Here is a 12,840-nt window from a genome sequence, read left to right on the forward strand (position 1 = left end):
TGAAGACAGCCTAAGAAACCTCTGGGACAATATTAAATGCAACAACATTCACATTATAGGGGTCCAAGAAGGAGAAGAGAGAGAGAAAGGACCTGAGAAAATATTTGAAGAGATAATAGTTGAAAACTTCCCTAACGTGGGAAAGAAAAGGAAATAGCCACCCAAGTCCAGGAAGTGCAGAGAGTCCCACACACGATAAACCCAAGGAGAAACACGCCGAGACACATAGTAATCAAATAGGCAAACATTAAAGACAAAGAAAAATTATTGAAGGCAGCAAGGGAAAAACGACAAATAACATACAAGGGAACTCCCATAAGGTTAACAGTTGATTTCTCAGCAGAAACTCTACAAGCCAGAAGAGAGTGGCATGATATACTTAAAGTGTTGAAAGGGAAGAACAACAACCAAGATTACTCTACCCGGCAAGGATCTCATTCAGATTTGATGGAGAAATCAAAAGCTTTACAGACAAGCAAAGGCTAAGAGAATTCAGCACCACCAAACCAGCTCTACAACAAATGCTACAGGAACTTCTCTAGGTGGGAAACACAGAGAAGAAAAGGACCTACAAAAACAAACCCAAAACAATTAAGAAAATGGTCACAGGAACATACATATCGATAATTACTTTAACGTGAAAGGAATAAACGCTCCAACCAAAAGACACAGGCTTGCTGAATGGATACAAAAACAAGACGCATATATATGCTGTCTACATGAGACCCACTTCAGACCTAGGGACACATACAGACTGAAAGTGAGGGGATGGAAAAGGATGTTCCATGCAAATGGAAATCAAAAGAAAGCAGGAGTAGCAATACTCATACCAGATAAAATAGACTTTAAAATAAAGAATGTTACAAGAGACAAGGAAGGACACTATGTAATGATCGAGGGATCAATCCAAGAAGAAGATATAACAATTATAAATATATATGCACCCAACATAGGAGCACCTCAATACATAAGGCAACTGCTAACAGCTATACAAGAGGAAATCGACAGTAACACAATAATAGTGGGGGACTTTAACACCTCACTTACACCAATGGACAGATCATTCAAACAGAAAATTAATAAGGAAACACAAGTTTTAAGTAACACAATAGATCAGATAAATTTAATTAATATTTATAGGACATTCCATCCAAAAATAGCAGATTACACTTTCTTCTCAAGTGTGCACGGAACATTCTCCAGGATAAATCACATCTTGGGTCACAAATCAAGCCTCAGTAAATTTAAGAAAACTGAAATCATATCAAGACCACAACGCTATGAGATTAGAAATCAATTACAGGGAAAAAAACCATAAAAAACACAAACGCATGGAGGCTAAACAGTATGCTACTAAATAACCAAGAGATCACTGAAAAAATCAAAGAGGAAATCAAAAAATACCTAGAGACAAATGATAATGAAAACATGACGATCCAAAACCTATGGGATGCAGCAAAAGCAGTTCTAAGCGGGATGTTTATAGCAATACAAGCCTACCTCCAAAAACAAGAAAAATCTGAAATAAACAATCTAACCTTACACCTAAAGGAACTAGAGAAAGAAGAGCAAACAAAATGCAAAGTTAGCAGAAGGAAAGAAATCATAAAGATCAGAGCAGAAGTAAATGAAATAGAAACAAAGAAAACAACAGCACAGATCAATAAAACTAAAAGCTGGTTCTTGAGAAGATAAGCAATATTGATAAACCATTAGCCACACTCATCAAGAAAAAGAGGGAGAAGACTCAAATCAATAAAATTAGAAATGAAAAAGAAGTTACAACAGACACCACAGAAATACAAAGCATCCTAAGAGACTACTACAAGCAACTCTATGCCAATAAAATGGACAACCTGGAAGAAATGGACACATTCTTAGAAAGGTATGACCTTCCAAGACTGAACCAGGAAGAAATAAAAAAATATGAACAGACCAATCACAAGGAATGAAATTGAAACTGTGATTAAAAATCTTCCAACAAATAAAAGTCCAGGACCAGATGGCTTCACAGGTGAATTCTATCAAACATTTAGAGAAGAGCTAACACTCATCCTTCTCAAACTCTTCCAAAAAATTGCAGAGGAAGGAACACTCCCAAACTCATTCTATGAGCCCACCATCACCCTGATACCAAAACCAGACAAAGATACTCCAAAAAGAAAACTGCAGACCAATATCACTGATGAATACAGATGCAAAAATCCTCAACAAAATACTAGCAAACAGAATCCAACAGCACATTAAAAGGATCATATACCATGATCAAATGGGATTTATCCCAGGGATGCAAGGATTCTTCAATATACGCAAATCAATCAATGTGATACACCATATTAACAAACTGAAAAAGAAAAACCATATGATCATCTCAATAGATGCAGAAAAGCTTATGACAAAATTTAACACCCATTTATGATAAAAACTCTCCAGAAAGTGGGCATAGAGGAAACCTACCTCAACATAATAAAGGCCAAATATGACAAACCCACAGCAAACATCATTCTCAATGGTGAAAAACTGAAAGCATTTCCTCTAAGATCAGGAACAACACAAGGATGTCCACTCTCACCACTATTATTCAACATAGTTTTGGAAGTCCTAGCCATGGCAATCAGAGAAGAAAAAGAAAGAAAAGGAATACAAATTGGAAAAGAAGTAAAACTGTCACTCTTTGCAGATGACATGATACTATACATAGAGAATCCTAAAGATGCCACCAGAAAACTACTAGAGCTAATCAATGAATTTGGTAAAGTTGCAGGATACAAAATTAATGCACAGAAATCTCTTTCATTCCTATACACTAATGATGAAAAATCTGAAAGAGAAATTAAGGAAACACTCCCATTTACCATTGCAACAAAAAGAATAAAATACCTAGGAATAAACCTACCTAGGGAGACCAAAGACCTGTATGCAGAAAACCATAAGACACTGTTGAAAGAAATTAAAGATGATACCAACAGATGGAGAGATATACCATGTTCTTGGATTGGAAGAATCAATATTGTGAAAATGACTATACTACCCAAAGCAATCTACAGATTCAATGCAATCCCTATCAAGTTACCAATGGCATTTTTTTACAGAACTAGAACAAAAAATCTTAAAATTTGTATGGAGACACAGACGACCCCGTTGCTCCACAACAGGAGAGGTCACAAGAGTAAGAGGCCCATGTACCACAAAAAAAAAAAAAAAAAAAGAACTAAATGTAAGACTGGACACTATAAAAACTCTTAGAGGAAAACATAGGAAGCACACTCTTTTTTTTTTTTTTTTTTTTTGCGGTACACGGGCCTCTCACTGTTGTGGCCTCTCCCGTCGCGGAGCACAGCCTCCGGACACGCAGGCTCAGCGGCCATGGCTCATGGGCCCAGCCGCTCCGCGGCATGGGGGATCCTCCCGGACCGGGGCACGAACCCGTGTCCCCTGCATCAGCAGGCGGACTCTCAACCACTGCACCACCAGGGAAGCCCACAAGATCTTTTTTGATCCACCTCCTAGAGTAATGGAAATAAAAACAAAAACCAAAAAAAATGAGGAAAGCGAACAAAGAGAAGTTAAAGTAACTTGCCCAAGAAGATCAGGCTACAAAGTGGCAGACCCAACCTTTGTATTCAGAGATTTGGGTTCCAGCGTTCACATGCTTTACTGTCACACCACACTGCCTCTACATATACCTAGACTCTTATATTTTACTTGGAAGTTTTCAAACTGGAGACTCTCAATGCCCTCAGCTCTCAGTCCTTAAACTGAGAAGAGGTCATGGGTAGAAGAAGTTTGAGCCAGGAATACCTGCTCTTCGGGAAGTTTTCCATCATCTTCTAGGATTTGAAAAAGCTCTCCCTCAGCATAGTCTGTCACCACCACCACCTGCAGGGAGAAGACAATGATACTAATGGCTCCACATTTATGCATTTTGAGGATGGGAAATTCCTGGTACCCTTCTTGGCGAGAGGTGACCCAAAACCAAAGCGCACCTCTTTGTCAGTCTCAAAGCTGTCAAGCATATGCACAATATTGGGATGCCGCAGACCCCGCATGATTTCAATCTCTCGTTGCAGATTCCTCAGCTCTTTCTCCGAGCGTCCCAATTTTGGAATGAACTTCAGGGCCACCACCTGTCAGTGGTAAGGTCAAGAGTCAAGGCCTAACCACACTATTGAAACATTAGCCTCAAAGCTCCAGAACTCAGACTTCAGATTGTTTGAGCAATTCTCACTATACTTGCTAGTCTCCCACTCGACTTTCCCCATGGTACCCTGGCCTTACCCAGGTTTCCTCTGCTCTCACCCTAGGAGGAAAGAGCCTCTGCCAGATAGATCCCTTTGGTGTATTCTGGGAAAAGAACTGGATAAAGAGCTCAAGATTTAAGGGATTTAGGGGAAAGGGAAGGAAGAAAAAATGAAGAGGGAAGAATAGAGTTCAGGTGGTTTATCCCTTCCTTCATGGTATGATAGATAATAATATTAATAATAATTATAATTGCTGTTTACTAGGTGCCAAGCACTGCTCTAAGTTATTCAGTGTGACATCACACTTAATCCTCATACCCCAATAAGACGCTGTTCTATTTTCATTCTATAGATGAGGAAACTGAGACATAGAGAGGTTGAGTAACTTGTCTATAGTTCTAAGGCTAGAAAGTGGTGGAGCTGCGATTTGAACCCAAGTAATCCAATTTCAGAGCTCATATTTCATAAGTATGAAGGAATCAGTGTCCTACGAATACAGGTCAGTATTCTGGCCCCATTCTCCACTGGAGTTGAGGGTGTGGGATACCACCCAAGAGATATCCCTCTTTGTTCACCACCTGAGCGCTGTATTTTCTTCGACCCTTGTACACCCTCCCGAAAGAGCCTTCTCCAATCATCTCCAACACGTGGTACTTTTCCATGACAGAGATTTCAGGATCCCTCAGAAGGAGATAGAGATGGTGGTGAAGGGCTACAGCTCCAGGGACAGTTCCACACATCTGGGAGGCCTGGTTCGGGCATGGAAGAAAGGTTAACGTTAGCCGCCTTGCCTTTTCCTTTTTTTTCGAACAATCCAGGCCTCATAAATAAGGTAGGGTAGAGAATGGAAAGATGAGATCTTGGAGCAGAGTGCCTTCCGCAATCCTCCCTCCTTTTCTCTTCCTGTCTCCCAACCCAACCTTGTTCCCACCTGACCCCGTGTCCCCCTTCCCCCTCCACCCAGCCTTGCCCACCCGACCACTGCCCCCTTCACCCAGCCTCTCCCCCTCACCCCACCCTCTCCACCCAGCCTCACCCACCCGACCCCGACCCCCTCCATCCAGCCTCGCCCACCGACCCCGCCCCTTCCAGCCACCCCAAAGTTCCTGCCACTGACAACCTCCTCAGCACCCCCGCCCACACCCTCGGCCCGCCGGCTTAGCGGACAGGAGCGCCTCTCTTACCCCAAGCCTACGAGCTTCAAGCTCTTCAGGCCGAGGGACGCCGGCCCTGGCCTTCAGCCCCGCCCCTGGCCTTCAGCCCCGCCCCTTCTAGGTGCCTTCGTATTTTGCCTGACTTATCGTTCTTATCGTGGGACTTATCGTCCCACCCCCACTGCCGGTCTCCTTAGACTCACATTGTTACCAATTTTACTCGCTAGAACTGGTCAGAGGTTCGGAGTAATAGGCGTTCAGGGGTGTGGGAGAGACGGTGGGCCGCCCATAGGCACTTCCTAGGGCATTTCCCAACCATCCCTTGGCCCTCAGGACCATCTAAGGACCGGGAGTCTGAGGTTGCCTAGAAACGGCCGAGAGCTACTCTCCCTCCCCTGCTTTACTTTCCGCCTCCGACTGCCCGGAGGCTGTTTCCGGTTCCGGTTGCGGGCCGCAGAAGACATGGCGGCGTCTGCGTCGGGAGCTGCAGGGGAGGAGGACTGGTAACTTTGGGGTCATGGGCTTTGGAGGACCGCCTGGATCCGGTCCGGGGGACTAGCGGCAGCCGCGGACGGTCCGTACGGCGGGCGCGTGGGGCGGGGCGAGGGATGAGGGATGGCAGAGACGCTTACATCTCTTCCTAAGAGTTCTGGACTGGGGAGCGGGTGGGTGGAGGGGCACTGGTCTGACCCAGAGGAGACCGCATCAGCGCCGACCTGGCTAGTTCGGGCCGCGCCTTATCCGGTTCGATCCTCCGGCTTCACCCCGTCCCATTCTCGCCTTCTGAAGTGGATTTGCTCAGGGTCCCGGGGGATGCCTGTTTATCAGATCTCCACCCCCCTCCCCGTCCCTCTTACTTCCCAGAACCAATGTCCTCCAATTCCCGTCCCCCTTTCCCCTCGGATCAGACTATTTCCTTTGAGGCTTTCCTCAACCTTCTCCCTTCCCGACAGCACTAATGAGGCTGTTGTCTGAATAAAGCTTTACACCTCACGGAAAGCGCTCCTAGTCCTTCTCTCAAGCATTCGTCACAAGGGACCAGAACATGGAAGGACTGTGGGATTTGGAAATAGATAAATGTGGGTTCACATCATATTTTATTAGCTGTGTGATGCTGACCAGGCCCCCTAGCTTCTATGAGTCAGTGTCCTTAGCTGTAAAAAAAAAAAAAAAAAAAAAAAAAAAAGTGGGTGTGACATCCACCTCAGAGAAGGATCTGAGAGGATCAAGATGGATTTGTAACATACCTAAGCCTCCTTTTCATTAATAACTCTGAGGTGTAGGCACCTGAGGAGACTAAATGAGGCCTGAAGAGGTAAAATGAGCTGCCAAAAGGTACATAGTTATGACTAGGAATCCAGGTTGTCAGACTCCAAACCTCAGGTTCTTAGTTCTAGGACATTGTACAGTTCCACCTCCCCCCCTTTTTTTTTTGCGGTTCTCGGGCCTCTCTCACCGTTGTGGCCTCTCCCGTTGTGGAGCACAGGCTCCGGACGCGCAGGCTCAGCGGCCATGGCTCACGGGCCCAGCCGCTCCGCGGCATGTGGGATCTTCCCGGACCGGGGCACGAACCCGCGTCCCCTGCATCGGCAGGCGGACTCTCAACCACTGCGCCACCAGGGAAGCCCTCCCGTTTTTATTGTCACCATCTTACCACCATCCCATTCCATATTTCACACCCAGGGCCCAAGTCACAGGTCGGGTGGGTGAAGTATTGAAGGGCTTCTTGATGGAGGCTACACCTCAGTGTTTCATTGGTTCAGGGAGCCCAGCCAGTGCTGGCCTGTTTTGAGACCATGCAGACTTGCTGTTTTCAACCTATTCAGGGGAATTTAAGATTCTGAGGGGACACGTTGTGCCTTGGTGAGGGCCGTAATGATTGTACAGCCAGCCTGCAGTGCTCTAAGACTCCAATGCTCATGTCAATCAGAAGTACTCAACTGTTACCTACGTTATCTATTTTATATTTTCACGTGTCTGCCTAAGACTTAAAAAGACTTTAAAAATTTTTGAGAATCACTCTCTATATATACACATACACATGTATACACACACACGTATGTCACACTAGGGCAGCCCTGCTCTTGGTGAAGAAGGGGCAATATAAGAAAGCAAACCAAGCATGTATCTTTCCATGTATTATCTGGGTAAAGGTGTGGCCTCAAGCCAATAACTCATCTTCAGTGGCATTACAACTGCTCTTTCTGTGATTAAACATGTGTGTCCTCTGAGGGATGGCAGAGACACTGACATCTCTTCCTAAGAGAGTTCTGGACTGGGGAGCGGGTGGGTGGAGGGGCCACTGGATCCTGACCTGCACAAGTTGATCTAGATCAGTCAGACAGCAGGGATCATAAATACATTGAATATTAACTACAACCTCTCTTTCCTTTTAAGGGAGAAGGTTAATACAAATAGGAAAAAAAAAAGAACACAGACTAGCTACTATGGCCAAGATACTATTAGGCACTTGACATAAACAAATCACCTTTCATCCTCACGATAACTGTGGAGAGTGGGTGGTAATATCTATATGTGATGGACAGGGTAATTCAGGCTTACAGATATAAGTAACTACTCAGATCACATAGCTGGTAAGTGATTGGTACCTGTTACTCATTCCAAGGCTGATGGCTCTTCCACTACAGCACAGCCTTTACAGCATGTAGATCTGTTCTGTTCAGGTTGGTATCTCCTTTGAGGAGGTTTACAGTGACTGGTATTGGCAGTGTGTGTAGACACTGGGATCCATGAACGGTGTAGGGAAAGCCAGGAGTGGTATTGGTAACCTTAATGCTAATCAATAGATGTCATATTTCTGGGTCAGAGAGATGGCCACTAAGGAACAACCAACAGTACAATGAAACTTAAACAGGGAGTCAGGAAACCTAGCTTGCATCTCAGTCCTGCCTCAAGCCTTGAGATTTGGGCTAGTCTTTTCACCTTCTTGGGAATCTGTTTCCTCATCTATTGGCAGAAATGATGTGTAAAACTGATTCCTGTGCTTTCTACCTGGCCACTTGACAAATTAAGGAAACATGTTTCCCCCATTTTTATGGAGGTTAGCAAGAGAATGCAGATTGCCAGCACTCATGCAGATTGCCATTTTTCTACAAAGCCAGCCTTCATTGGCCTTAGTAGGCTTTAATAGGGAGAGTTGTAATGGTAAGTCAATCTCCCCTGTCTCTCTAGGGTCCTTCCCTCTGAAGTTGAAGTGTTAGAGTCTATCTATCTGGATGAACTACAGGTGGTCAAAGGAAATGGCAGGTACGTATTCAACTAGAGGTGGGCAGGAGTCCCCTTGGTAGTAAGAGGATTCCATGCGGTATCTGTGGGCCTTGATTTGAGATAATATTTCTGTCATGTAGACAGTCTATTCCTTTAATCACCCCAAAGAAAGAGCCTGATGCTCACTTCCTCTGCCCGCTTTACTCTCTCACCCCCACCCTGCCCAGCTCTCAAGTCCCTGCCCAGTCACATCCCAGGTCTCCACTTCATCCACCTGCAGATCATCATCATGGGAGATCTGCATCACCCTGCACCCCGCCACTGCAGAAGACCAGGATTCACAGTATGTCTGCTTCACTCTGGTGCTTCGGGTCCCAGCACAGGTGAGGCCTCTACTTTATGGCAGCAAAGGGAGGAAGGGGAGAGGCCTTGGGGTGGAGTGCATTAGCAGTAGCATGGTATTTTCTCTCTCTAGTATCCCCACGCGGTGCCACAGATCTCTATCCGTAACCCCCGAGGACTCTCAGATGAACAGATCCACAAGTAAGTCGGGCTGGGCAGGGAAAATTTGGGATACAGCTCAGTCTGGTGAGGGAAGGGGGCAGGCCTAATGTTTGCTTTGCCCTCTCCCCATAGGATCTCACAGGCGCTGAGCCACATGGCTGAGGCTGGGCTGGGTACTGCCATGCTCTATGAACTCATCGAGGTGAGAGGTGTGCTAGCCTGGGGAAATGTCCTTACCTTCCAGGTAGAGCAGTTTCTTTCAAGGGAGGCCATGGGCCTAGAATCTTAAATATGTCTGGAGACATTCATTTAGTTCTTGTTTAAGTAAGCCTAAACTGCTCCAGAAAGGTGAGACTCTCTTCTGTTTCAAAAAATCTCCCCAAAGACAGTTCCATAGCTTCTCCAAGTTGCCTATTCCAGCATCGTGACAGAAAATTTTTTTTCCTCTTTAACTTGAATTTTTCGTGCTTCATTATCAGTGCATTTCAGTTGCCAATGCCAAGTTCTCTTGGCATTGGCAACTGAAAATGGCAAGAGATCTTGCCTGGAGGGTCTAGCCATAAATGAACATTTGAAGGCTAGTCTGTCATTGGAGCTGACTAGAAAAAGTCATGGTTCTTTTCCTCAAAGAGTTTCTACCCTAGTAAAGGAAACGACCCACATGAAACTATGCTTAGAGCTACAAGTTAATATACACAGCTAACTTTTGTTGTTTGAGATCAAAAACACAAATACAGTCTTGTTTTCCTCTACTTTGAGTTTTTAAGAAAAATGTTCAGAAAAGAATGAAGGTGGGTGGCCTGGAGTCAGAGTGGGCATAGACCACTGTAGCATTTCTAAGTCAGGCCTCCACGATGCAGCTTTGAACTTTGTGGAATTCCAGAGTATTAGCTATTAAACAACAGTGCAGATGCGTATTTCATAGCTCAACCTGATGCCTTTTGAATTCTCTGTCCGTTTGGGGTGTCCATGCCTTCACTTTCTTTCTGAAAGCTGACTCCAGAACAGGCTCATTGAGGGAGTGATATTCAAAGGGGGATAACCAGGAAAGGCTTCCCAGAAGATGTGAGTTTTAATTGAACATTTTTTTCTCTCGAAGGTGTTTTATTTTCATCCCCAAGATGTGTTAAAAGTGACTTAATGAGTGGAAAAACAATTAAATTGGATTTTGAAGCTGGGTAGATTTGGGGGGAGGGGTGTGGGCATGGAGGAGGATTGATTCCAAGCAGAGGGAGCATCACCAAGACAGAAATGCATGAACAGAAGGCAAACTGGCTCGGTGGGAGGCAGCCCGCCAGTCACTCCTGGGAGTAGTCAACAAGCTTCACTCACAGTTCTGGCTCCTGCCTCCCTATTTGAACGGTGTCTTCTCTCCTCTCAGAAAGGGAAGGAAATTCTCACAGATAACAACATCCCCCATGGCCAGTGCGTCATCTGCCTCTATGGTTTCCAGGTGGGTTACTCTCTTGGGACCTGGGGGTCGGCTGTGACAGACAGTGGAGGGCTCGGGGCGAGCCCTGACACAGTGCCTTACCCTCCAGGAGAAGGAGGCCTTTACCAAAACCACCTGTTACCACTACTTCCACTGCCACTGCCTGGCTCGGTACATCCAGCACATGGAGCAGGAGCTGCAGGCCCAGGGGCGGGAGCAGGAACGGGAATGGCAGCACGCCGCAACCAAACAGGTTGACCTGCTGGCCCTGCTCGCTTGACCTCATGCCCTCTTCTACCCCTCCGCTCCAGGGCTGCCTTAGCCTTTTCAGGGTCATAGGTGCCTCTGAGATTAACGAAAGTTCACCTTTGTCCAGGAAAAAGGGGCATCCTTATACATACACGTAAGCATATTGCACACAGTTTCAGAGGGTTCCCAGACCTCTAGTTAGGCAGCCCCTGCTTTGCTCCCCCTCACTGCTGAACAGGTATTCCTGTGCCCCTCCGTCCCAGCCCACTACAGATGAGGCTGGGCAGCTGGCAAGCACCCTAGGCTGGGAAGCAGGGGTGCGATTTCACCTCTCTTTTCAGAAGGCCGTTGGTGTGCAGTGCCCGGTGTGCAGAGAGCCACTCGTGTACGATCTCGCCTCGCTGAAAGCAGCCCCTGAACCCCAGCAGCCCGTGGTAAGACAACTAGCTGCTAATCTGAGCCAAGAATAATGGCATCTTGTCTGCTTTGAATGGGGTCTCTGGAATTGGCCTCAAGCTGCCTGGGCCCTCTCTGTAAAGCCATGGCCCCCAGCAGAAGTCCAAAACTCTGTTCGGGAGCCCAATCTGAGGGATAAAACCAAGAACCTTGAGCAGATCTCCTGAGGCAGTCCTAGAAGAGCCGGGGTTTCGAGTCTGCCTTCTCCTGTTGATTCTTCTCTCCGTGCCACTCTGCTCCTTTCCCTCCAGGAGCTGTACCAGCCCGATGCAGAGAGCTTGCGCCAGCAAGAAGAGCGCAAGAGGCTCTACCAGAGACAGCAGGAGAGGGGGGGCATCATTGACCTTGAGGCTGAGCGTAACCGGTACTTCATCAGCCTCCAGCAGGTGAGGGAAGGGTTTCCCACTCCTCCCCTGATGACACCAACCTTCCTACCAACACCCCTCCGCCGTGGCCCTCGGGTGAGCTTTGTTCTACCCTGGGAGGTTATAGGCTGATGGCGGTCAGCTCAGATTCTAGGTGAGGGGCCTGCGGTTCCCCGCTTTGAGGAACTGCCTCCCCTTCACTGCATCTGCTCACTTCCTTCTAGCCTCCTGCCCCTTTGGAACCCGAGTCAGCTGTAGATGCCTCTGGAGGATCCCACCCACCCAGTACCCTTGCCACAGAACAGTCCACCTCATCAACTGCTCAGACCACCCTGTCAGCTCCTCTGCCTGTGGCCTCCCAGTACACATGTGAGAAGATTCCAGGGGCTGGGCCAAATCAGCAAAAGCTGGGCGAGACCCAGAAAGCTATGCTAGATCCTCCCCGGGCCAGTCGAGGTCCCTGGAGACAAGCCGAACAGAGGCATCTAAAAGGAGGGGAGTGCAATGCCCTCAAAGGTACCAGTGACACCCAGGAACTGCCACCTCCTGAGGGGCCCCTCAAGGAGCCTATGGACCTAAAGCCAGAGTCCCGTAACCAAGGGGTTGAAGGTCCTCCCCAAGAAAAGGGGCATGGCAACTGGCAGGGTCCCCCGCCCCGCAGGACTCGCGACTGTGCCCGCTGGGAGCGCTCCAAGGGTCGGACACCGGCTTCTTCCTACCGCCACCTGCCTCGCGGTCGGGGAGCCTACCGGCCTGGTCCTCGAAGGGAGCCCGTGAGCCTCGAACCGGAGGATGGTTCCTAGCAGTACTGTGGGGGGTGGGGGGGGGACAATAAAGAGATTGGCCTTGTTTGGCTTTCCTTACTCAGTAGTGCCTAGCCTGTGAAGTATAGATCTCTTTCTAAATTCCCAGCAAGACGAGCATGGCAGAGTAGCCACAATATTGCTCTGAAGTCTGTTCTCCCAAGAAATCGGGGTCTGGATAAAGAGGAGTCTGACATCTCAGCTAGTATAGTGGATTCCAAGGAAAACTAGTGGAGGCCAACATTTAAGAAGAATATGCATGGGCTTCCCTGGTGGCACAGTGGTTGAGAGTCCCTCTGCTGATGCAGGGGACACAGGTTCATGCCCCGGGCTGGGAGGATCCCACATGCTGCAGAGCGGCTGGGCCCGTGAGCCATGGCCGCTGGGCCTGCGGGTCTGGAGCCTGTG

At 47.3% G+C, this 12,840-nt stretch overlaps 2 protein-coding genes across 11 annotated transcripts in view; one reads left to right on the forward strand and one right to left on the reverse strand.

Moving 5' to 3' along the window:
- STK36 (serine/threonine kinase 36) overlaps positions 1-5,766 on the reverse strand; it is a 33,267-nt gene extending 27,501 nt beyond the window's left edge. For 4 of the 8 annotated variants that reach the window (XM_067740567.1, XM_067740566.1, XM_067740568.1 and 1 more), the window contains exons 1-4: positions 5,426-5,592; positions 4,820-4,990; positions 3,987-4,127; positions 3,802-3,879 (exon numbers count right to left, since the gene is read on the reverse strand). In XM_067740567.1, the coding sequence (XP_067596668.1) occupies positions 3,802-3,879; positions 3,987-4,127; positions 4,820-4,981 (381 nt within the window). In that variant the 5' untranslated portion in view covers positions 4,982-4,990; positions 5,426-5,592. The other 4 variants (XM_067740564.1, XM_067740565.1, XM_067740569.1 and 1 more) reach the window with 4 other exon arrangements.
- On the forward strand, positions 5,759-12,496 carry RNF25 (ring finger protein 25). Of its 3 annotated transcripts, none has more exons than XM_067740582.1 (10): positions 5,759-5,898; positions 8,588-8,662; positions 8,904-9,006; positions 9,099-9,166; positions 9,260-9,329; positions 10,509-10,580; positions 10,669-10,812; positions 11,150-11,242; positions 11,516-11,650; positions 11,854-12,496. In XM_067740582.1, exons 1-10 carry the CDS (start codon positions 5,858-5,860, stop codon positions 12,430-12,432), a joined length of 1,380 nt encoding a protein of 459 aa, XP_067596683.1. In that variant the 5' UTR covers positions 5,759-5,857; the 3' UTR covers positions 12,433-12,496. The 3 variants fall into 3 exon arrangements, with proteins under 3 accessions (XP_067596683.1, XP_067596684.1, XP_067596685.1); XM_067740583.1 differs by having other exon boundaries at positions 11,153-11,242; XM_067740584.1 differs by lacking the exon at positions 10,669-10,812.
- Positions 12,497-12,840: the final 344 nt, after the last annotated feature.

Source organism: Pseudorca crassidens, chromosome 6 (genome assembly GCF_039906515.1).
Source record: "Pseudorca crassidens isolate mPseCra1 chromosome 6, mPseCra1.hap1, whole genome shotgun sequence".
Lineage (NCBI taxonomy): Eukaryota > Metazoa > Chordata > Mammalia > Artiodactyla > Delphinidae > Pseudorca > Pseudorca crassidens.

What these genes read in the sequence shown, in the direction of transcription:
- RNF25 (XM_067740582.1), top strand. Translation starts at nt 5,858, where the DNA reads ATGGCGGCGTCTGCGTCGGGAGCTGCAGGGGAGGAGGACTG. An exon ending in TCAGATGAACAGATCCACAA is followed by an intron (nt 9,167 to 9,259) that starts GTAAGTCGGGCT and finishes CTCTCCCCATAG; the next exon opens with GATCTCACAGGCGCTGAGCC. An exon ending in ACTTCATCAGCCTCCAGCAG is followed by an intron (nt 11,651 to 11,853) that starts GTGAGGGAAGGG and finishes ACTTCCTTCTAG; the next exon opens with CCTCCTGCCCCTTTGGAACC.